Source organism: Leptosomus discolor, chromosome 10, assembly GCF_034619465.1.
Source record: "Leptosomus discolor isolate bLepDis1 chromosome 10, bLepDis1.hap2, whole genome shotgun sequence".
NCBI classification, from domain to species: Eukaryota; Metazoa; Chordata; class Aves; order Leptosomiformes; family Leptosomidae; genus Leptosomus; species Leptosomus discolor.
The window spans coordinates 19073591-19097813 of record NC_141400.1 but is presented as its reverse complement, the minus strand read 5'-3'; the positions used below and the strand labels follow the sequence as shown (position 1 = coordinate 19097813).

General features: G+C 43.6%; 1 protein-coding gene across 4 annotated transcripts in view; it reads right to left on the bottom strand.

Annotated features, from left to right (window-relative positions):
- The window catches only part of FSTL4 (follistatin like 4), a 227406-nt gene that overhangs the window by 179616 nt on the left and 23567 nt on the right, over positions 1-24223 (bottom strand). Inside the window, exon 4 of one of the 4 annotated variants that reach the window (XM_086470996.1) lies at positions 8860-8865. The exons of the other annotated variants lie outside the window; for them this stretch is intronic. Within the exon in view, the coding sequence (XP_086327122.1) occupies positions 8860-8865 (6 nt within the window). The remainder of the gene's footprint in view (positions 1-8859; positions 8866-24223) is intronic. 4 annotated transcript variants of the gene reach the window in all.

Sequence of the window (24223 nt, the reverse complement as noted above, 5' to 3'; positions counted from 1 at the left end):
CCCCGCTGCCACCTTATACTGACATAGTGTTAAAATTAGTGGCACATCTGGAACCAGCAAACATTTCGAGCAAATTAGCAAGACAAGTGACTTGATAAAATAATCCCTTTCTGAGCTAGACAGCCTACAGCCAAGCAATGAAAACAGAGTGGGGGAAAATCACCAAAGTCCTATACTCCAACCTGAACAACCAAATTCAGGACTTCTGCAGCCTCCCTTCTGCACCAAAGGGCACCTCAGAATGAAGGCTTTAAAATATTCCTTAACTTGTTTGCTGCTGAAGGGTCCCTTTCAGTTTTTCCCAAGTCATCTCACAGTCACATGGACAAGCAGAGTGATGGATGCTCCACTGCAAACAATAAACCTCAGCAAAGCTAATTGTTCGGGAAGTTGTATATTGTTAGGGAAGTTAGGTCAGTGCAAGCAGGAGGGTCAGAAGGGTATGTCCAGCACAGGGCTGATACTGCCGCAAAGATCCCTGTAGGCTCTTAGAAGGCTCTGGATGGTAGTTATCCAAAATCACATTCAGGAGAGAACAAAGCATCCCTGCTGCAGAAGCACTTCTTTACTGACCTGGGGGAAAAGAAATCCCACGTTGCAAGTCAGAATTACTTCTTGAAGTACTTTGCTCGCACTTGGATGTGCCCCTGCCAAGCATGAGCCAGGCTCTGCCTCACCTAGCTGATGAGAGCAGAGGAGCACAGCCCAGGGACAGAGCTGCTCCTCCAGCAGCTGGAAGCATCCATCACCCAACATGAACCTGCCGGAGGCTTATTTTGTTTTCCTATTTGAGGAGGAACAGGAATGACACCTTCCAGCACACGCACCCCACTTCTGTTTTCCTCTGCCGCTGTAAGGAGCCTGACATTCAGTCTGTCCCCTGGGCCATGGCACCAGCACACACTCAACCCTCCCCTGCCACACGCTCTGAGGGAGCACCAGCCCTCAGCGGGGACTGAGGCCCGCACTCAGACCACACACCCGACAAGGTCGTTCAGACACGCTCCTGAGACAGCAGCCAGCACAGAAAGGCTATGTCACTGCTTGGCAAGCATCGGCCAACTCTCCCAACTCCTCTCCAAGCCTAGGAAGCTCAGCAGAGCCATCTCACAGCACTAGGAAGCTCAGCAGAAACATCTCAGCTGGCCAACCCGCTCTCTCCCAAGAGCAGACCAGGTAGTGTCCTCCACAGCGGGATACAACCCCTGCTGCTAGGTCATCAGACCACGTGAATTGTCTGGCCACTGCCACCGTAACGCCCTGGAGCTTGCTCACCTGAGACACCCACCTCTGGCTGGTGCTTTGCCTCTTGATTGTCATTCCCAAGCCTCTTCCCTACTGACTCTGTATGACTACAGAGAGGAACAGCAAGGCAGCAACTGGAGGGAGCCTGGATTTATCAGGCCTGAAGGTGCTCCCCACCCCTTCTCCAATCAGCACCACCAGATGCAACAGATCAGTAAGACTCAGCCTTGCTTCTCCTGCTCCCATCCACACCTGAGCCCCATCACGTTCACACAACTGATCTGTGTCCCTAGGAGGAAATGTGTAGCCAGGTTACATGGCAGAAATGGATTTCTCACTTCAAATGAAGCAGAAAAAATGAAACTCTGGAAGTGTCAAGTTTACAGTTTTTAAATCTAAAGCATGTTAGGGACAAAGCGATTCTCCTCTTGAGACCCCTCCTTCCCACTAACATGGGCTGCCTGCAGAACCACCCAGTGAAGGTTCTCGCTGATCCCTGTGGTGACTTTTACATTCAAAACATCTGAGAATCACAGACCTTCAGTGATGCTACTCGTGTGCTTAAAATGCCACGGCACAGCCCTCTGCCCCACAGCACAGAGCCTCGGTGTTTCAGCTAACCACAGTGGTGCTGTTAACGGGGAGCGTGTTGCAAATTCTCCACTACACCCAGCGCAAGTCTGAGCTTTCACCTTGCGGGTGGAGGAGAGAAGTCAGACCATTCGCTCATTCAGCTTGGTAACAATATTCTTTGGAAAACACATGAAAGATTAAAATATAAGGTGTTTGTTTCGGGAGGCACTGCACAGAAAACTCAGGTCTTCGCTAAATTCTGACACTGACACTTTTTTACGTTCAATTTTGAGACACAGTGAAACTGCTTTAATCGCTCAGCTCATGCAACTCTGCAGGTAACATCCATGCTGACTCTCCACACTCCTACCAATTTAAATGACACACGGTTTCTAGCCCAAACCAGCAAAACCAGGGCCCCTTTCACTGGTGTGCACGAGGCAGCATCTTACAAAGCACCCACAGCTGTAGGCAACTAAAAATCCATTCCCAGTATACTTCATCAATAAGTATTAGATTACACGAAGCATTGCAGACACATAGTTTATATTATGCTGTGACTGTCTGGTATCGCATCTAAGACTCAGATATGCCTTCTGATCAGCTGAGAAACCATAAAGATCAGCAACTCCCTGAAGTGCACATCCCTAGAGGACAGAGAACTGGAAACCTCCCAGACAGAAATTTAACACGGAAGACTTAGTAAAAAAACCTTACAAAATTCAAGAAGTGTCTTCTCATTTCTAAGGCATCATGGACGAACAACGAGTTTGAACTAAAAGCAGGGCCAGACAAACTGGCAAATGCAATGTGAGTACTTGGAGCCAGCTGCCCTCACTGGCTTTTGCTTTGTAAACAGCAGTTTGCAAAACCTCACTGAGCTTTTGTGAACTTGATCCTTGGTATGATTCTATCCCTGCTTACGACTCGCATTGCAAGAAAATAACAGTCCTGGGAGAAAAAGCAATCTAACTTACTTCAGCCATTAGCATAGTGAAATGTTCTCATTTTGGTTGGGAAATACAATAGGTTTTGTCTGCTCTATGTTATTTTGATGACTAAATTTCAGGTTTCCACCCACAGAAACTACAATTCACCTCCCCAGAATGCTGGAACTAGTGTTGATACAAAGACGGCTGCTCATGTAGAACGGTGATGAGCAGCCGCTGCCACAGCCCGTGGCACCACCAGCCACATCCTCAGCCAAGCTCCTCCACGCCTCCGACAAAGGTAGAGTTTTCAAAACCAGTTTGCCACATGCGTGAATCAGCAAAGTAAAGGAAATGGGGTCAGGATTAAGCCACAGAGATCCCACTGATGTTTTAGTGATGCTTGTTGCCTTGGCCCTCCCGCATCACCAACATATTTCATCTGGGGAACATCACTGGAGGAAAGGAAAGCAGTAAAGCTCACATGGGCAAAATTTCACAGTGTGACAAGAAATGCAGGAGTATTGTCCGGTCTCATCCAGAGGAAATGTTACACCCAATAACTATAGTGGTGATTACTTGTATAGGACTGCGTTCAGTACCTCTGCTCATCTTTAGCTGCATTTTGCCCCACGTACAAAGTGTGAGTGTGGATGGCAGGTGCTGCATTTAGAACCTACCATAAAGAAAGAGAAACTAAAATTCCCTCTTTTTCTGGAAGCATCATCAGGGTCCCATCCAGAATCCCCTGAAAGCAGTGGGAGCTTCACCATTAATATGAGTGGGCACAAGAACTCCTGGTTTTATCTATTCCTTCCAGCCTGCCAAGCTATATTTAAATCCTGTTCCTCAATAGGAAGGAACTTAACCAACCTGGAAAACAACAAATCAATGCTACTTGCATTGTTTTTCATGTCTGACTACACATTAATTCTGTGTCAGACAACATCAGTGTCAAAAGAGGCATCAGCCTTTGCCAGAAACGTAGCATTTTCTGAATGAAAAAGGAAAAGAGATGAGAGGGATGAGAAAAATTATTAATTGCCCAAGACACTTTCTGTGCTGAACCTCCCCTGTGATTTGGGCCCCTGGAAACAAAAACTGGGAGGTTTTTCCACAATGAGAATAGGGATTTCCTTACAGCACAACTGGTGGATGGAGAATTGGTTTCTTCATCAGTTAAGATGATCCTGAAGGCCCAGCTGGGCGACTGCTTTCTGCGCAGATCGGGAGTTTCTAAGCGATAATATTAAGCCAGAACTCAACATTGTGCTGTCAGATAAAATTCTTATTCTTGTAAGTGCAGCAGCCACCTTCCCACAGTCATCAAAAAATCTGCTAGCCTGAGGTATCTATTTGGCACTATTTAATCAGCTATGGTTAACGGCTGAGAGTTGTTTGCAACATTTACATGTTCAGGTTAACTCATTTCAGAAGAATACAGCTGCACTGACAAGCAAACTACAAAAAAACACCATAAAAACATGCAGGTTTTATGCACATCTTGTCCTTATGTATTTATTTACATTTCAGACTGCTTTTAATTCCAGATGCTATACAGTTATGTCTGCTGGTCACTGCTGGGCTCCCTGGGAATCCTGCAAGCCAAAGGGACATGGCAAAGTGTGACAGTTAAGTATTTAAAGACAGGAATCACAGAGGCCAGGTGAGTGGAAAGATTTAATTCATTGCTGCCAAATATAAAATGAATATTGAAAGGAGAAAATAGGAGAAAATATATACAGCTGTATGCAAAGAGAGCTGAGTATGGAAAGGCTCCAAAACCAGTACATTTGGTTAGCAAATGTTATCCCATCGAAATTCAGGAAAGCCTGTAAAATTATTTTATGATTTCTCCAATAAAAATTTGGAAGGACTATGGTAGAATGCAAGGAATAAAATTAATCCCTTTTTCCAAGAGGGAATTTAAATATATTGTACTACTAAAAGTTTGTACAGCTAAGACCTTCTAGCAAACATTGAAAAGACTGTTCACAAAGAGCACTTAACATTACATAAGACAATAAAAAGACAGTGGAGATTTGCAGACCAAGGCCGTCTGTTGTACTTAAATTAAAATATAAGCCCACAGTAATGTATTCGCCCTGCTAGCTCTCCTAAAACAGTAACCAGGGTATACTGCAATAGACTGTGGAGACAGAAAGGGAAGGATCTTTAAATACAACAGAGGTACATTTGCCCAAGGACAGAAGAGCTCATGGCTCTTTCCTGCATATTACCTTAAAGATGCTGATATTTAACAACCCTTAAGGACCAATAAAGAATGTAAAAAAGTCCTTAAAAAAAACCAACCCCAAACCACCTAAAGGGCTTTTAAGAATAATAAATAACAAGTCCTTGAGATTTTCACAGGAGCAGTCCCATATTTACAGCACATCAGCTTGGCTGTGCACTAAGGGGAATCCCTCCAGCCATATCATGGAGCCTCATCCCAAGAGAGCGGCATCAAAGCGATGCTCACGGGTCCTGCCCCTGCTGCATCAACCCGCCCCAGAGACCGTGTAGGAGCTGAACACCGGAGCAGCAGGTTCACTCCTGCCACGACAGGGACATCCATATTGTTTGGCTTGGAACCGCGCTGCCAGGCTGCAGGTCCCCTGCGGGAGAACGGCCACGCTGGCAGCAGCGCTGGCATTAGCACTGCCTGTACCCTGCCAAAGACCAGCTAATTTGGACAACTGGGAATGCATTTCAGACTGGTTGAGCTTTAAACAATTCCTCCTTCAATGCTTCTCAGCCCAGGCACGTTACAACAGTTCACAGACTATCAAAGCTCTGCATCTGAGCTGGATTATTAGAGGACTGAGACCAGGCATTTCAGTAATTAATTTCTTTTTTGGTGGCATTGTTTACTTCTGCATATTTGAGCAATGCTATTTTTCCATCAAATACGGTTTTGTAGCTGGAAAAAAATGGCTCAAGTACATTACAGCACCTTTAATCTTTGTTCACATGCAGCACCAAACTTCTTTGAAATATTCAAAGTTTAACCAATTGATTTTGCTTCTGGAAAGTCTCACTTGCATGTAGCTTTGTTGAGTGTGAGGATCTGCACTCTGAAATGACTACTTGTCACCTACCCGATCTGTTTACAGAAGAATGAACAAACATCCATTATTACAGATCTAAAGTCTAGAAGACAGAGTAGTCAGTACAGAGTAAAGAAATCAGAGTAAAGAGTAAGGAACTTCCTTTGATGGAGAATCCCAACTTCCACCGCCTTTGCTTTGCAATAGGGAAGGAGCAAGAAGGATAGACAACAGAAGGGCTGGGGATGCACAATGCTAATACCCATCCACTTTGGTTTGCTTGTGGCTTGTTTATTCATAGATTTCATATTAAGTTTATCACTGGAAAATCATAGAGGAATTTATCAGCATACTCCTTCAAAAACCCACGTAACTATTAATTACCCTTACTTAGCTTAATCACTGTACTGTAGGTGTTAATGAATATTATCTATGACACAGAGAAGTTTCTGTAAGCAGCCAGAGCGAACAAATCATTCCAAACCCTTCACGTTTTCTCGTCACATCATCAAAACTGTTGTACGGGCCTGTGCCAGAAAAAGGTGGAGCAGCAAGACGCAGACGACAGCAAGGAGCACTGATTTTTTGAGAAAACGGTCTTCTCTCCCAGCTTTGTGCATAAACATCTTATCAAAATGCAGCGCTTAACAGCAAGTGGATTCTTGGCACAGTGATGAGGCTAGAAATCATGATCCGAAGCATTACAAGCGCATTGCTCCTCCTCATCCCCAACTATTCTGCCACCCAGACTTCATGTGCTTTTCCTATGTCGAAGCAAGAGAAAAACACTAATGACCATAAGTAAACTGAAAACTCTGCGCTTGCCAGCTGAAAGAACAGATTGCCATACCTCATTTCCTATTAATTCTGTAAGACTCAGCTGCCTCTAAAGATGCGTTTTCCTCCTTTCCAATTCCACTCTGCCCAGCGACAGTGGATGGTAGATGTCACATAACTGACACGGCTGGGTCCTGACACCGCAAAGCAAGGCGGTCAAATTAAACCTTCCGCAAAAGGTACGCGCAGCTTCCCCACTGGTTTGCTGGTGGGGCTTGCCAAGGCAGAGCCTTCCCCGCTGTCTGGAGCTCAGTGCACAGCCAGACCTCCTGTAGCACAGGTGCCATCAATCAGATCCGTGTCAGCAACCTTGGTGCAAAATAAGCTCGCCTGTCTGCAGAGGGTGAGATGGCATCACTGACTGCAGAACCTTTCAGAATGGAAAAAATATCAAAAAATAAACTAACACACTAATCGTTCTTTTTAGTAAGGTCTTTAGAAGAAAAGTGTTTGGGTTTTTTTTTTACTTAATAAAAACAGAGTTGCATGAAGACAAAAGACAGCAGTATTCATATTTATGACGCCTTAGACCCTAACGGTTTCCTGCCTTCAACTTAACTCAGCCTCTAATAACCTATTAGCATGAAAATGACAGTCAAGTCAACGTAAGCTTAGATGTTTTTCAAGATACAATTCCCTTTCACACTGCAGAGATACTCTTCACATCAAGTCAAGCTATGAAAAAACCCCAAGCCACCCCTTGAAGCGCTCCAGAACTTATCAAAACATTTGAATGCTTTTGAAAATACATCTTGGCACTTCTGAACGCAATTAATACTTTTCTCCTTCAATTAGACACGCTGATGCATATATTGAAGTATAAAAAAAAATCCTTGGCTAGGTTGCCCTTTTCAGAACCGTACTCTCCTTGCTCTGTTCCTCTGTCCTTACAGGACACTTTAAGCCTGCATTTCTATCCGTGGTAGCTTTCTCTCTAGCTTCAGTGAGGGCAATATTTATTTCAGCGTGGGCACCTCTTCCATCCCAGACTGGCTCCTGGAGGCTTCTCATCACACCATGCCTTGGGCCCGACTTCCAGCACAGCCGAGCGCCACAGGTCCTCCCAGCGCAGCTTCATCTGCTCATCCCAGCTCATCCAACGCTGCTGCTCTTCACAAGGCAGGAGGACGTGTGTGCCAGGAGCAGCCTGCAAGGCTTTTCCCTGTGCCAACATGTCCACCTGTTAATTCTCACTATTTTGATGCAGCTGTTAAAGCTCAGAAAGAAGTTACACACAACTCTACTGCAAGGTTCCCAGCAGCAATGACTTTTGTATCTCCTGAAAGGTTTTTAAATAAGCAGAGTCCTCAAATGCAGATGGGTATGCGTGTTCCTTGTTTCTGGCAGACTTTGGTTCTACTTCAGTAGTTGAACTGTTTAGCTTACAGAAGGAAAGCATTACAAACTTTTTCCGCAGCAATCAATTGGGACCATTGTGATTTACCATCCTTTTTTGCCCTGAACGGATGCAGCAGATCTATTCCTGAAGGAGTCACTTAAGCCACACGAGGCAGAGATGGGCTTTGTTTTCAGCCATTTTGGCAAACTGCAATCCCTCACCAAGCTGAAGCTGCTCACAGGCTGCCTGAGCCGCAGCTCCATGCCAGCACCACGAGGAACAGCTCTGCTAGACTTTTTCCATCAAAAATCCACCTTTCCCTTTCAAGGGCGTTACTTTTTATGGCAAACCAAAATGTAGGTTTAGCCCCCAACTCATCACCTATCTCAAATACCCCTAGGACATCCCACACAGGCACGGCCCAGCAAGCTTTTCTTCTCACCAGACGAATCCACAGTGTGCACATCTTTTCAGTAGAATATAACCACTGTTGCATTTTCTATGATGCACATCCAGACAGCCTCCTGCACACGCTGCAGTCTGCTCTATCAAAATCTTGAATCTTTGCTTGAAACTCTTAACTTTGTTAATAAACAAGAAAGCATCTGTGTGCCAGCTTCTCTACTTGTTTGGGGAGCTGCTGCTGTCTCTGATAGAGAGGTGGAAAAACTGTACACATCACCAAAGAGAACAAAAGATACATTTTCAAGCATGACACCATCCCCTTTCAGCTCTTTCAATGAATTGCAAACATAACTGCAGTTTCTTCTGTGGCTTTCTTTTTTGAGATTGAAGTTAGGTCCTCTGGGCCTACGAGGAATGATGCTGCGTAATTACCTACCAAGAACACTGGAATTTGTGTACTGAAGTTGCTTCATTAGTTTACTTCACACTTTCCAAATGATCAAAGCAGATCTCCATTTTTCATGAAGAGGAAAATTGCACCTTTTTGCATGGTAGAACTGGGTTAATCGTCAACATTAATGTTGTATTTATTTCTCAAGAAGCCACCAAGCCTTTCTATCATAACTTAATGTGAATCAAGGCACAGTCACTCCAGAGAGTCAGGGAAAGCTATGGTGAGTCCTTCCTTCAAGCATGTACACACAGCACACCAGTAGTCAGGACCTGGTATTTCAGTTTCGCATTTTGTGATGACCAACTACCTACCTCCAACAGCTCATTTCTGCATGGAGTGGGAGGTCTTAGAGCACTGCAAATATGAGAGTTTCTGTCATTAAGAGACTTCCATCCAGTTTTCCATATTCAGTTGACTGTTGTATGCTTTAGGGAAAAGCAACTATGTCTTCCTTTATAGTTAAAAACATGTAGCGTATTTCAAACATTTCTGAAGCCTTTAATGAAGCCTGAAAGTCTTCCTATGACTTTCCTTAGCAGTTCAGTAGCCTGCGGGTCATCACATTGATGTCCACATTAGAAAAGACACTACAGGCATCATCAAGTGAAGTTCCACAGGCTGGATTTAAGTAAAGAATATGACTCTAAACAAACCTACCACTATAAATACACACTGAAATTGAAATCTGTGAGGTGACATTGATGGCTGCTCTCTAGCGAGTCAAATAGAAGAGGTGGGTAGGGAAAAGAAGGGTGTTCTGGCTCCATGAAACCAACTGTTTCAAGCTCAGCTGGCTGGTACCTGCCAAAACTGCTGATGGATCTTAATGCATGGAGTTTCAATCTGGACCCGAATCAACTCCAGCAGCAGGAGGGGAGTATCAGACATGCCAATACCCCCCCATTTCTTTGTGAATCTACAGTATCAAGAAATAATGCAACCACCCCATTCCCCCACATAGCCGCCTTCTCACTTGAACGGAAGTGACAAATTACATCTAAAAAGGGAACTTTAATGAACAGAAATGAACTTCTAATGAAGGCAGTATTGATAAAACGTCACCTGCAGGGGCTCTGCTCCCAACTCATTTAAATACACACGGAGAGAGAAACAAGTAGGTACGCTTCCCCAGGGGTGCGGGTCTGCACATCCCCCTCAGCCCAGGTCTAGGGGAGCAGCAAGAAGGGAGAACAGAAATAGAAATTAATTGCTGGGCACACGATCTGTGCTACAGAGCATGCAAAACCGCATGGGACAATTCAACGTGCCTGCACAGGTACAGTGCAATGCTGCCATCTTCCTGGCAGGGATGCCCACGTGGCAGCATCCCGCACATTTTATGGCCAAAAAAATAGAAATAATAGAAAGGATGAGTCTGGTTCCCACAGAAAAAGTAGAAATAATGGAAAAAGCATGATAAAACCATGAGACTGGAGCAATGCTGCACTGCGTTATTCAAAGCTCCATTAATGCAGTTATAGACGGAGACCTGCAGTGCGGGATTTTCATGTACTTCTATCACAAAGCACACTTCAAGAGACAGGGCTCTTAATGGCCTCTGGTTTCATCCATCTGTGCAGTGTACTTGGTGTTCTAACCTCAACTCCTCTTCACCTCGTTTTAGGGAGAAAGTCCTCCGAAAGCACAAAGTCAGTACTTACCAACTTGGTAAGTTCACGGTTCTGACACCGCTTCTATGAATGCAAACTCCTACTATCTATTTCGTATGCAACAAGAAATTTTGATTTTTTGATGAACATGGCTTCGTACACTGCACATGGGCTTCCCACAAATTAGGCACTAGCCTGGTTTGAAAAGCAGCAAAGAAACTTAAACATGCTGCTTTTGTTCACATTGTGAAAGGCAGGTGCATTCGAGTGTCAGACTCATTAGCGTAGCCTAAGCAGCTCCCCCAGGGTGATAATACAAGCAACAGGACAACAGCTTGTCTAATGGGAAACTGGAATATGAGCGTGACTGACTAGATCACCCTCAAAAAATGAAAAAAGGGAATGGGGATTAAATGGAGGCAGAGCAGTTTTGTATGGTGGGGACAAGAAATAAACTCTACTGCAGAAAAGCTGAAGACTTTGGGCTGAGTTTCATCAGCTTTTCAAGATAATACCTCTAGTAGGAGCTGCATCCTCAACAAGGTTTCCTCCCCGTGACACAGGAGAAATCCTCCCCCATTTCTGGATCCAACAATTCCAAAATAAAACAGGAGAACAGAGCAGAACCATATCAGCAAACATTAGATAATTTAAAATGTATTTTGATGTTTTTATTGAAAGTATCAAAAAAAAAGCAATCCACAGAAAAAGACTTACTGTTACCAAAACCAGAATAGTTCGACATCGGTGACAATACACTCATCAATCCTTCTAATGCAAACAGTATTTTCATTTTATACAGTTGTGGGTATTAGCCAGTTTTCTCCTTACGGAATGCATTCTTTACTTGCAATGTTTTCACTGAATACAAGAAGCACAACAGCCCTGACAGAGGCTGGGCAAGATATTATGGCACTTGGATGTCCTTGAATCAATTTGCAAGCATTCACAAACATCTATCAAAGGGACATAGTTATAGATGCATTTTAGAGTCTTAACTATGTGGTTTGCCAACACATTAATTTTCTGGGTTTGTTGGCAATGTTGTGATGTTTACAACACTCCTTCATTCAGTTTAATTAAATGTCTCCCATCACATTTACTCCAATCACACCTTATTTAGAAATCAGTAAATAAACAGCTGATTTTTTTTATTTATGACAATGTTTAGTTTTACTATAACCTCACCACAGGATGTATTTTACAGCCTACTGTCTTACAAATGATTGAACATAACTGCCGCAATATTACAGACCAAGTAAAATTAATATCCCCTTTTACTTCTGATCCTTTTTATTAACCATCATGGTTTAAAGTTATACTCAAGCCACTGTACAAATGCAAAACTTAACCTGACTTTAATCACCTGTTTCATGCTTATGGTAAACCCCCCTCGTTATTAAGAGAAGTATAACTAGGTGTGCAATGTCACTAAGGGCACTGTCCTGCCAGGTGCATTTTAAAGCCTACTTTTCCTTTGCTGCCACACACGGGGACTGCAGCGACTGGCAAATGTACTCATTTTGTGTTGCTATTGGTGTCTAACGGCATTATTTAAATTTTCAGCAACATCCTCACTCCTTCCGTGAGACATTCAGATACACAGAGGAGTTTAAGTCATTGATTTCAAATGCTCTTGATGGAAATGCTTGAAAGGGAAGAGAGAGGCATAACAGGAGATCCTCTGGTTTAAATAGTGTTAAATCATTGAATCACTTCACATATTGTATGCACTCCTAAATTTCTAACTTTGAAATTATTTGAAACTGTTTCTAGCGGAGTGAATGGGCTCCACGTGGAGACGCAGAGTCCATCTCTGTGCAATCAGGCTTAGCAACCATGCTAGCCCATTAAAAAAAAAACAACAAAAAGCATCTTAAACCCTTCTTTCTCTGGAACTTGAGCATCTCCAAGTAAAAGTGGAGATTTGGCATCTGGAATCAGTGTTACAGTTACATTCGTACAGAAGAAATCCCCAGCTTCTCCAAGGCTGATCAAAGTCAAGGATGCTTTAGCAGACTGCAAAGTAGTATTAATTACTAGTGGTTAAACATTTGAGGAACGAATGTGTCAGCCAGTTCAACTGCAGGTGTCAATGAATTCTATTAATTAAGTTTACCCCTGTAAAATAATTAAGTTTTACAAGTCTACAAAAAGACTCTATTTTGCTCCTATCTTGTTTGTAAAAAGATCATTAAGACTTAAGACACCAAGATCCCAGTTTGGCTGAGACCTTGTTGTAAAGCCAGCAAGCCTCAGTATCTGTCCAATGTGGGCAAAAAACTATGAGGTGGCACATGATCATATTGCTCTAATTATGTGCAAGTTTCGCCTTCTCTGTCACTATTTTCACTTGTGGTGCTGTACCATTTCTACCAAAAAAAGGACAATAAACCCTAATGAAAATCCCCACTAGCATGGCCTTTTCAGAAGGTGAGAGTGGACTCCTTAAAGACAGACTTAAAACTGGTTTTCATAATGTTTGTACCAGAAGAAGTGCTTTTTGATCTTCTTACAAAGTCCACTGGCTCCCAACACTGCACAGAGAGGGATGCAAGTTTCCATTAATCTATGGTAGGAAACCCTGAGCTGCCCACATTGCCAGGCAAGCTACGTTTCTGCCCTTGGCAGGCAGCTGCAATGCATCTTCCCTCCCTAGGAAGAACAAGGAGAAACTTCCCATTCACATTGTATCTTTTAAGACTCTACGTAGTATTCTTATTCCCGAGCCTGCTCTGCCTACTCCATCAGTATCTCCTGTCTTACCCTCTGGAAACAGGAAAGCAATATCACAAGAAAAATTTGTAATACCCTTAAAACATCCTATAAGAGAATGTGATTTAAGAGCCTTACGTACTGATCTAATTTAAACACAACTTTGCTGGCCAAAAGTGGACCACTTTTTGGCAAAAAATGGTAAACCTAGCATGATCCTTCCCTTCCTCAGTAGGAACTTGAGCATTTTTCATTACAAGGTATTTCCACCACTTTCACACTTGCCTGGTCCCACTGCCAGAAAGCTGCTATCTGGTCAACTCAACAGCTCAATACCCCAGCCAAGTATAGGATTTGCATCAATCTCCCCCTTCCCTTCCCATTCTCACAGTATTTATTTCCTCATCTCTTCCCCTGCTTCTCCTTTCATTTCCTGAAGTAAGGAGTGACAACCAGGCAGCTAAGGAGAGAATAAGACATCTGAAGACCCTGCTAGTCCCACAGTTCTTGGATATACAGTGAAATTGCAGAGCAAGAAGAGGAACAAGCCAGCATCACTAGCAGAAACTATCATTCAAATGGGAAATCCAACAGCACCTTTATTACTTTACTCACCCTAAAACCTAAGAAAGATCAAGATCACCTTTAAAAACAAGTCATTATCTAGAAGAAAGAGGTGCCCTACAATTGAATTCTCTGTTACAAATGCAGAATGGGGAAAACTCCACAAGTGCCACGGTAACAACAGGCTTGGGGTACCAAAGATGCTCCAACACCCACCACTGTGCACCTTACTCAGAGTTAAACAAGAGACAAATCCTTCAGTCCGAAGGTATCTATTGATATCATGCAAGAACTGCATGAAGAATTAAGACACAAAAAGGATGGATTCATTCTGGACTCTTAATGTCCTTTGAGCTTTGTAAAGATCAAAATGCTGGGAGAACAGAGCTCAAAGCAATAAATTTCCATCATTCTCTCACCCCCTCCATTAAAGCTCCCTCACCAAGAGCCCCACAGGCATCTTATCAAAAGGGCACACCCTAATGGCATCGCCACCTTCAGCTGCATGGGCTAAACCCTAACTGCAGCAGAAACAAGCCTCCTCTTTTGTGTGCTGCTTTCCTTCTCAAGGCTTTCCTTCCCTTTCCCTGCCACTCTGCCTTCTGCTAAGAGCCTGGCTTCAGTCACCAGGTCTTCATGTTGCTACAGTGCCAACAGCCCTTAAACAGAGAGCATAAACCCTGCCTCAAAAACCCCAACTCTGGCATAGGTTAGTCAGGCTGTGCATGGCTGATGTACTCAGGTTTATTAAGGAAGATGCTTATAAGCATCATACAAACTACACCTTTCCTCCTTTTATGTAATGTTTGCCTTGCTGCTTCTTCCAGAACTGGGCTTTAAACAGCTGTGACAATATCCCTGGGCCATCGCATCCAACTTTTCCCCCAGCACTGTCAAAACTGGGAACCTTCCCTATGAAAGTCAGCAGAGGGAGAGGGAATTAAAGTTGTTGATGAAATTAAGTCTTTACTAACTTAAAACGTAGATGCTTTGGTTTTCCCTTTACTGAGTTTTATTCTATTAGAAAAGCTTAATATTAGTTGTTGTCACAAAAGCAAATAGCCCTATACTTTGAAAATCCAAACTGGGATGAGCTGTTCTTATCAGGTAAAAAACACTCATAGCAACTTTTGACTGTCTGTACCATTTATCTTAAAATCCTATTGAGGAAGCATTTCCTTCATGAAGCAAAATTTTCCATCACCAGGACCAGAGACCTGGTTTCACACCTTACCCCTCCAAGCAAGTGGTCGGAGATGCTGTCTGCACAGCATGACCTGCTACCAGGGGCTTGGAAGGTATTTAGACAATCCTCCAAGGAAACTATTGGTGTATGTTTACTATTGCATTTCATGCTGAAAGTATCATTCATGCAAATCACTTTATCAGATGATTTTCTGAGCCAGTATGGTTATTCCCAAATTGATTGCACAAGCAAGTACTTTGCCGCATCAGTAAACTCCTGCACACGTTGTCAGACCATTTTTCAAACTGATCAGGGGAAAAATCTGTCCTTATTTTCCTTGCCATTGGAAGGGGAACATCCCAGCACACCACAGGGGAAGGCAAAGCAAACCCCCCCAAAACAATGCAGAATGAACTAGAGACGTGCATAATTATACAAACATTTGCAGGAATACACAACAGCAAACAGCAGCAACTAATCCCACAAAATCCTCCAAGAGAATAGGAAGATTCTTCACTCTCTGAATCGTGATAATGAAAAACAATTCCCAGATGCTCCACCAGATGAAACCATCTTGTTTGAAAGTTTATAATTATATATGTTAAATGCATCAGTCCACTTTCAAGATTAGTGATAATGATCTTACATTTTTAATAGAGCCCTTCATCATTGGGGATTCAACGTAAGCTTACTCCAGGATCGCTGCAGCTACCTCTGGCTTGAGACCTGGCAGCTGTCTAATATCACTGCATATGCCATAAACACCATGCTGTAGTACAGAATAAACAAAGGATATTTATCAGAGGAAGGAGAAGGTTACAGAGAAGCCCCCCTCAACCTTTCACTTCTCCATAAAAGAGCTCAAGGACAACAAAAAGGATTATCTGCACCTCTGGAAGGCAAGAGAACCACAGGGATCTACAGCACTTCATGTCCATTGGGAAGCATAAGCTTCATTTGAGGCAAAGACATGGCAGCTGGCCAGATCAAATGCAAGGACCATGGATCTGAGCAGAGCCCGCAGCCTCCACTCCGTGGGCAGCAGCATCCAACCACCATGATGCCTCAGCCCCAGGAGAGCTTTGGACTTGGCACATGTTCAAATTGGCTGAACACAAACCCAATGCCATGGCTGTGATGACCACCAGACAAGTGCCCCCACCTTCTGACCACGTTGGCCACCTTCACTTCCTAAGAGAAGGACTGTGACCAGAGAAGTTACTGTAGACCAGAAGAACTAGCATTAAAGTCTTCAAGATGATTGTATGAATATCTGATGAATGTGGTGTGACCAAAGAAAAGATCAGAAGGCCCTGGCCATAAGATGTCACAAGTTAAACGTCTGTGTTATCCCATAGCAACTTGAAAGGTGGAAAGACCACACAGCTGTGGGCTCTACAATGGGACAGTGCAGACCATATGCTGCCCATGAGCTACAAACTCTGTATATTTACCTAAAACCCTCTTACTGATGCTCTCCCCCTCATCCACTTCTCAGGTCAGAGCTGTACCATGGCAAATCCTCATGCCCTTGATGGTCTGTGCCTCTAAGTATGGGCTCATTTTCTCAGCTTTCGGGCACAGCCTCACAGGCTCAAGACAGGACAGCTCACCAAATCCAGAGTCGTGCTGATGTCAGACACATGAAATGCAAGCTATGCCACTGTGCTATGAATGGAAAAGAAGGATCAGCCCCGGTCCCTCAAGAAACACTCTTCAAACTGACCTTGAACTACAATTTACAAACAAGACCTTCATTTTCTGCTCTGAAGTGTAGCCCTTGAGCTTTTCTTGCAGGTAACCAGAGATGGTGGAAAAGCAGCTATTTAACCTCCTGGTCTTTTAAATCATGAACAGTCAGCAGAAAGTAATGACACCGAGAAAAGCTAGCAAGTCATTATTGGAGATATGGTATGAAATAAAGTACACGCGAAAGAGGAAACCTTCCAATAGATTTTAATAGGTTTTGAATTAAGCTCTTCAAATTGGAGAGCAGACCTTAAGAGATACACAGACTAGCAGACCGAATTCACCATTACAGATGTTATTATGAATTCACAACAAAAAACTCTGTAGTAAAGAGCATGCCTGAACACTGTCATTGAGGTACAGAAGTGGGAGGAGATATTGCAATTTTCTAGTTCTGCATCCATTCCTTTATTCTTTCCCATAAAGATAAGCTCAAGCCACAGAAATTGTTGAGGGGCTTTGACCTTCTTTAGACACTGCAAGTCTTCATATACTTTCCAAATAACTGCTCCCAGAAAAAAAAATATACTTTAACATGCTGTTAACACTCTGGTCTGAAGGCTTAGCATGGCATACAGCCACTCTTTCCTCATCACAGTTTGAGGCCAAACTAATCAATAACAGGTTGTTAATGCCAATGAATTCAAACTAGCAGTTTGTTTTTAAAACGAAAAGTTACTGAAACAGAACTAAATATTGCCTAAATCAAATTAGCTGCAGTAGCAATAAATAATTAAAGCAATAAACTAGTTCATAAATAGAGAACATAATTTAATTAATCTTACCACCACACACAGAAATAACAATACTGCAGTGAGAGATGGAGTGTACAGGAAAGCAGGGAGCTAAGGTGCTTTTGTATCCACAGCCACACACAACCAGCACAATAGCAAAATGATTGTATACATATAAAAATCAAATCCTAGCAGTAATAGAGCACTTTGAAAGAATAAGTAGCTGTTGAGAGCCAGATAACTGGCTCAAGCAGGGAGACACTGTGTACGTGAAATACATTTTGCAAAGCTGAGGGAGAGATAGGAAGGACAGAGCAGGATGAGTTATTTGAGGCAATATCTTCACAAGCTCTAGATAAGGAGCTGTGCTCATGATCTGTTCCTGCCCGATGCCACCACATGCCCTCTCCCGTGTTCCCCATGACCACAGACAGATCCATAAAGGCTTCAGTTTTCTCTTACAGGTGTAAAATCCCGTACAGCCTGTACTGAAAATGTTATGAGCAGGTGGGTTTCTGACGTGTCTTCCCGGCTCAAGCATTACTGCATCTACACTAGATGCAGATACACATGCAGGCTCCCAATCCCTGGCATGCTGTGCGCTGGCTCCAGCACCCACAGGATTTGGGGTCCCTTGGTTGAACTGAATGGAAGAGCACAGATCTGCTTGTCCTTCAAACTAAACCAAAACCTTTAGGGATGAATAAAATCTGTCGAAATAATGAAATACAAAACTGAAGGGATTTTGCAGATGTCAGCTGTACAGTATTGCCCCAGCACTATGGTATTAACAAAACCGCCTCCTATTTAAAGAAGTTGCTACAAAATACCAGAGCAACACTTAGTTACCTCAGGCTGTTGAAATGTTTATTTGTTTTTAAGGAAGATAAGTGCAGACCTTGCAATCTCATCTCTCACTCAATGTAAAGCACTGCCTTCCCCAGAGAGAGCTGCAAGAAGCTGTTTTGCAGAGCTGTGTATCACAGTGAGGTACAGAGGAAAGTCATTTGAGGCTGGTCTGTACCACAGAAACATCTATCAAAAATAATTCAGCACAGCTAAACAGAAAAGTCATACTGACTTTGACAGTGGAGTTCTCCTCTAAAGGTACTCCACCTCCAGCATATTCAGTGCTATTCATTAAATAAAGCAAGGGTTGTTGGAAGGGCACACAAGGATATCTAGCAGACAGGAGGGTGCTAGTCCTGGAGGTACCAGCTGAGATGCTGAATTTTGTCGCTTTTTCTTTAAGCTTGCCCTTGCTCCCGCAGAGGCTCTGTAACACAAACACCACGAAGGTTGTCTCAAGCCTGGCTCAAGCAATAACACCAACCAGGCACTTAATAATTATTCATTGCACACACTCGCATCCTTCGGTATGTTCTGCATGATCTCTCCAGCCGTCAACAAAACGGGAGACCAAGCAGCTAAAGGCCAAATTTGCAAACACAGCCAGGCACACAACTCCCACCGCTGCCGCCGGAGGGGCGAGCCACAGCAGTGAGCAGCAGGGGCTGGGGGGAGCAAAGGCAGCTCCGCGAGCAGGTCTGGCCCACAGCAATGCTGCAGGGTGATGGGAAGGAAGCCACTTCTTCTAGGGGACTTTGGGGCAGGAGGACAGGTTTCCCCTGCAGAAGCGAGGTGGTAATACCCTGCAGACAGAGGACACAGCAATCTTTCTGCATTGAAGAGAGGCCAACATCTGTCATGGCATGCCCATGCCAAAACGCCCTGGGCTTCCCTTTAGATTTGCTCTGACGAGTGCACCTAAGGATGTCAAGCTTTCTTCTTCTGCAATAGCCAGAGTTCTTCAAAAGGAAAACCACCTGCTCCAAATACGCACATAGGAGAAAGTGGAAAGCACCAATAAATAGCAGCAGCTGCCCAGTAAATAACTTCTGCAGAGAGCAAATCCACCTCCCAGGCTCCTGGCCCCCTGCAGTCACTGCCTCACCTCCATGAATGACTAATTCAATGAAGATTTAGATCAGTAAACCAGACTAGACCTGGGGCTTTTCTCTTTCAAAGCATTTGGTTCTCTTTTGTTCCACTCCATCCTCCTTCTCACCCTTTCTAATTGCCACAGGACAGAAGTTGTATCTCCCTGATCCTCCTGCACCTCCTGCTGGGTTTCCCTTCCCAGCAGCAGGCAGGCTCCCTGGCAGCTTTTTCATTATGCTGCTGCTCCTCTTTCACAAGTGATCCCATTCAACTTTCCTTTAGCCAATAAATTTACTTCCAGAGAAGAGAGCGCCTTGAAGCTCCTTCTTAAGAGACCTGAAGAATCACTTTCCCTGCCCATCCACATGCGATGCAATATCGCAGTGCAAGCCCAGCAGGAACCAGTGCTTTTGAAGGGTCAGGCTCTGCAGAGGATGAAGTGCAGCTCAGGGCAGACCCTGCAGCAGAGACCTTGCTGCTTTAACCTGGGTCAGACCCAACCTCCGTCAGCCCCAGCACTCTCCAGCATCATTGACAGGTACAACACAAGGCCAGAAATAAACAGCCTCTTTTATCTTAATCAGCTTCCCAAAGATCTAACATTTCCATGTAATTTTACATTTAATGTCTGACAGCATCAGGCACGCTTCAGTCTGGAACTACACCAGGGAAAAGAGCTCTGCTGGGTGAAGGACCAGAGGAGCACAGCAGATGACTGCCCCAAGCACAGAGGTCTACATGGGGCAAGGGGTCTCTCTGGGCCTCCGAGGGGCAAACCACGGTCCTGCCACACGCGTTTCCTTCTCCACTTCCATCAGTGGGGGACAACAGCCTCAGTGAGAGCCTGCCCAGCCCCTCCTGTCCCCATAACTCAAATCAGACATCCTGCAGATTTTGCAAGGGATGCTGCTGAGGAATATTCAAACCCCACATGTGGATGTCAGGCAAGTCCTGACCCAACTACCACAGCAGTCCCCAACCCGTTAATAATTTTAGCAGCTTGCTCTAGCTGCCTCTGTCACTGACCCACAAAGCGTCATGTACTGAACCTGGGCAGAAAGCTGCCGCCTGCCAGAGCAAAGTATATTGCTGGCACACATGCACACAGTTTCTTTCACAGCTTTATTTTAGAGATACCAAAATACTTCAACCAACCCACACTATGCTTCTAAGTTTACCTAGCGTTATCCCCTTTTCACACATGAGAAAGAGAAAGGTTAGGTGCTGTGATCAAGATAATACGGTGGCTTTCAGGGTAAAAAAAACAATAAATAAAATTCAATATAAAACACTGGAATCCAAGAACATATATATAGCCAAAGATACAAGAAATTCCTGATAATTCCTGTTATTTCCAAAATTGTGTGAAGAGGAGTTAAAAGATTTCTGAATCCAAGACACTCAGCTACAGGCTTATAATAGTCAAGATACATCTTTAGGACCTCCAAAGCCATTAAGACCAAACAACAGAGTTTACTTACTGGTTACCGCCTGACTTGCCAAAGTAAACAACTTATTGATAAAATAACTAACACAAACCCAGTAAATCCATACATTCAGCACAAGTAGCGCTGATGCAGGACAAAGCGTTGGAGCACCAGCATCCCGGAGGAGCCAGCATCTCCTTGCTGTCATTTCCAAAGCAGTGTCTGTTTTTCCAATTACAACTTGTATTAGATCAATTCGTATTACTTTCCTTTTAAAATTGCCTCACTGAAATCATGACAAAGGCACAAAATAGCAACTGAACGAGGTTTGCACACAGAGAAAGTAAAGCATACCAAATCACTCAGACTAATATAGCTGCAGGAATCAATAGGAGTATTTTTAACCACTCTCAAATTTCTTCTTTGCTTCTGCTACTGGAAGTACCAGAATAGATGGAGCCTCTCAGGCACCAACAGTCTAATTCATGGTATTTTGGTTTGCATCTGCAAAAGCTTTAGAAAGACACGGCGTGCCAGGAACGGAGTCACAACTCACAGCCTTCAACGTATCGGCCACTTTGCTGTGCTCCTAATCTTAAAAACGACACGCAAACAGCAGCAAGGAACAGCAGCAGAAGCTCCTTTCTGTGCATTTTCCTCCTCCAGGAGATACACTACAAAACACACTACAGATTAATCCCACCTAGGGAGAAGAGCTTTCTTCACACCATATAAAAGAACCCTTCCTTTTTTAGACAAGTAATTACACAAATAATTGTGGGACTGCAACTCCTAATACCAGCCTGTCTCCCTCAGAGGCTCACATCTTTCTTGCAAACTACACGACCCCAATTACAGGGGAAAATGCTAAAAGCCACACTCCAGTTTTGCAGGATATTCTGCTACTTAAGCTTCATGCCTTTTTTAATATACACACATGATTTTAATTATTTGGAGCTCAGAGTCAATAGGGTTGGATCAGCAACGATGACCGACTGCAACAAGCAGACAGCAACAAGCTAAACTCACCAAGACCTAAAGGATTCACTACCACTCTGTAAGGAAAAAGGCATGTCATGACTATTGGATTACATGAGATTGACATTTGTGATAGTATTTATGAAGTTAAATATTATGATAATTAGTTTTAAGCTGATTTTATCTCAGAAATCATACCAGCCTTGGTGATGCTCGCACTGCAGAGAACCTTGTTTTCATGTGGGTTTTTTTCCTATCAGAGGATGCAGAAGAAAATCTTAGGGGAAAAAAATACTCAAGAGCATGACTGAAGAAGTGATTGCTTTTTAACTTCTATCAGAATTAATTCCTACTAAATCCTGAACGAGGTCTTGGGACAAGAAACAAGTACAGAATTGTAGCTAAAACCCTTGCAGCTTGGTGCCAGCTGGCAGCACGGGTCAGCCTGGCGGCACACACCAGATCTGCAGGCAAAGACCTGGGATCTGCGGCTGCAGCATCATCCACTGACAGATTCTGGTGTGAATATTTGTTCTGTAAATTTTCATTTAATAGCCTAACTCTCGGCTAAGATCTAACTCTGGGTGAAATAATACCCCAAACAGCTAATGCAGAGATTGTGCTACACGCTGGCCACCCCACTGCAGCCCCACACTGGCATCCATCCATGCAGCAGCCCCGCTTCGTCTGACAGCGGGGAGCCAGCAGCACTTACTGCTCCTTAGGGCACACATCACCCATAGACAGACATGAACACTGGCCCCACACTCTAGAGGATGGTATGAACTTATTGCTTGACCTTAGAGGACACTTAGAGCAGGGTGGCCCCATCCACACACCACCAGCAAAAAGAAAATTCCAAAATAGCAAGTCTAAATTCTAAAATATCATGTAAATAAAGCAGAAATAGGCCAGTCTCAGACTCCATCAATGTCCAACCATTATAGCGCACCCCCAAAGCTCTTGCTGTCAGATTACAGTCTTAGCTAAAGTCCTGAAGTCAGTTGGTATCACATGAAACACTCTCCACCAAAGTCATCTTTATTTTTTCATAGAAAAAGGAAAGATTAAAAAAAACCCAGATCAGGGAGATAAAGATGGGAGACCTGAAAGCCATTTTTATCATAACAGCTAGCAAACACACATAATCAGATTTTTGATAGCAAGTAAAAAGACTGTTTTCAGTGACTTTAAAATCAGCCAATTCTGTTCAAGAATAAAGGGAGTGAATCTGGTATCTGATGATTGCCATTAACATTCTAGACCTGACAAATGGCTCCTGTGCTCAACAGCTTCCCAGATTTCCTTCTATCTCAGTTGGCCTAATAAAAGATATTACTTCTCCCTACAAACCTTGACTGTCATATTCTAGTGCCTGATAAACAACCAGCACAGAAAACACAGATTTTTAACTGAATTCAAAGAAGAAAGTTTGTGTGTTCTTTCCAAGGACTAACTGAAACCCAACCCTTTGCCTTTAGAGAACTTTCCCAGTAGCTCATGGGTATATTCCTGGAAACCTCGGATCTTTTTGCCATACGGCATGCCTGAAGGGAAACTGTGGTGGCACCAGCATTCTTTCCAGTAATTAAAAAGAAATACTAGCATAGGTGGTATTTGTGGAAAATAACACATTTATTTTTACAGCAGCATGCACGGCATCAAATAGTGAGGAACTTGTTTTGCTATGGATCTAGGCAATCCTTAGCTTCATCTCTGCTCATGAAGAAACAAAATCTGAATTCACTCCTCACCAGAAATTTTAAAAAAATAAATTTGTTGTATTTAAGTCACCCCAAGTCCCAGTTTTAGTAACTATTAGCTCTATTACTTCATCTTATTCTTGCTTATACAGACTTTAGCTATAAGTAAAACTACAGGGTGCTTCTTGACACATTGCAGATGGGATTTTGGAAGGGTGAGCTAAAAACATCTAGTCTGCAGTTAGTTTTTTGCAACCCCCCCCCCCTTTTTTTTTCAAATTGCCAACTCAGAGCAGATCTCACCAACTGCCTTTAACTACTTCGTCACCTAAAGCCCTCGGAGCCACCAAGGACACGCAGTCCCCTCCCCTCACCCCAGCAGTGACCAGCTAGCACAGGTCAGCAGGGCTTCAGGAGAGATCTCAGGGACCCATCACCTCCTCCTCAGAGCCCTTCCCAAAAAGAGGAGATTTGCAGACAAAAGCTCCATCTCCAAAGCTGCAGAGGAGAATTTTAAGCTAGCAAAGGAGTGTTTGTTTGTGCTAAGAAAAAGATTTAATGTCTAAATTAAGTAAGTGCACTATGCTTAGCTCCCAGTGACAGAGTGGCTAGATATTAATGGCTCTCCTGCTAGAGCTGCCTCTCTCCGGGGAACACCATTACCATCAGCCGCTTGCTGATCGGCACATCAGCACACGGAGCCACGGGCCCCCCTGCTCTCTCTCCACTGCTTCCAGTTAGCTTCTCGCAAGAAATGGTGTTGCTGTTTTGACAGAAATCCTGT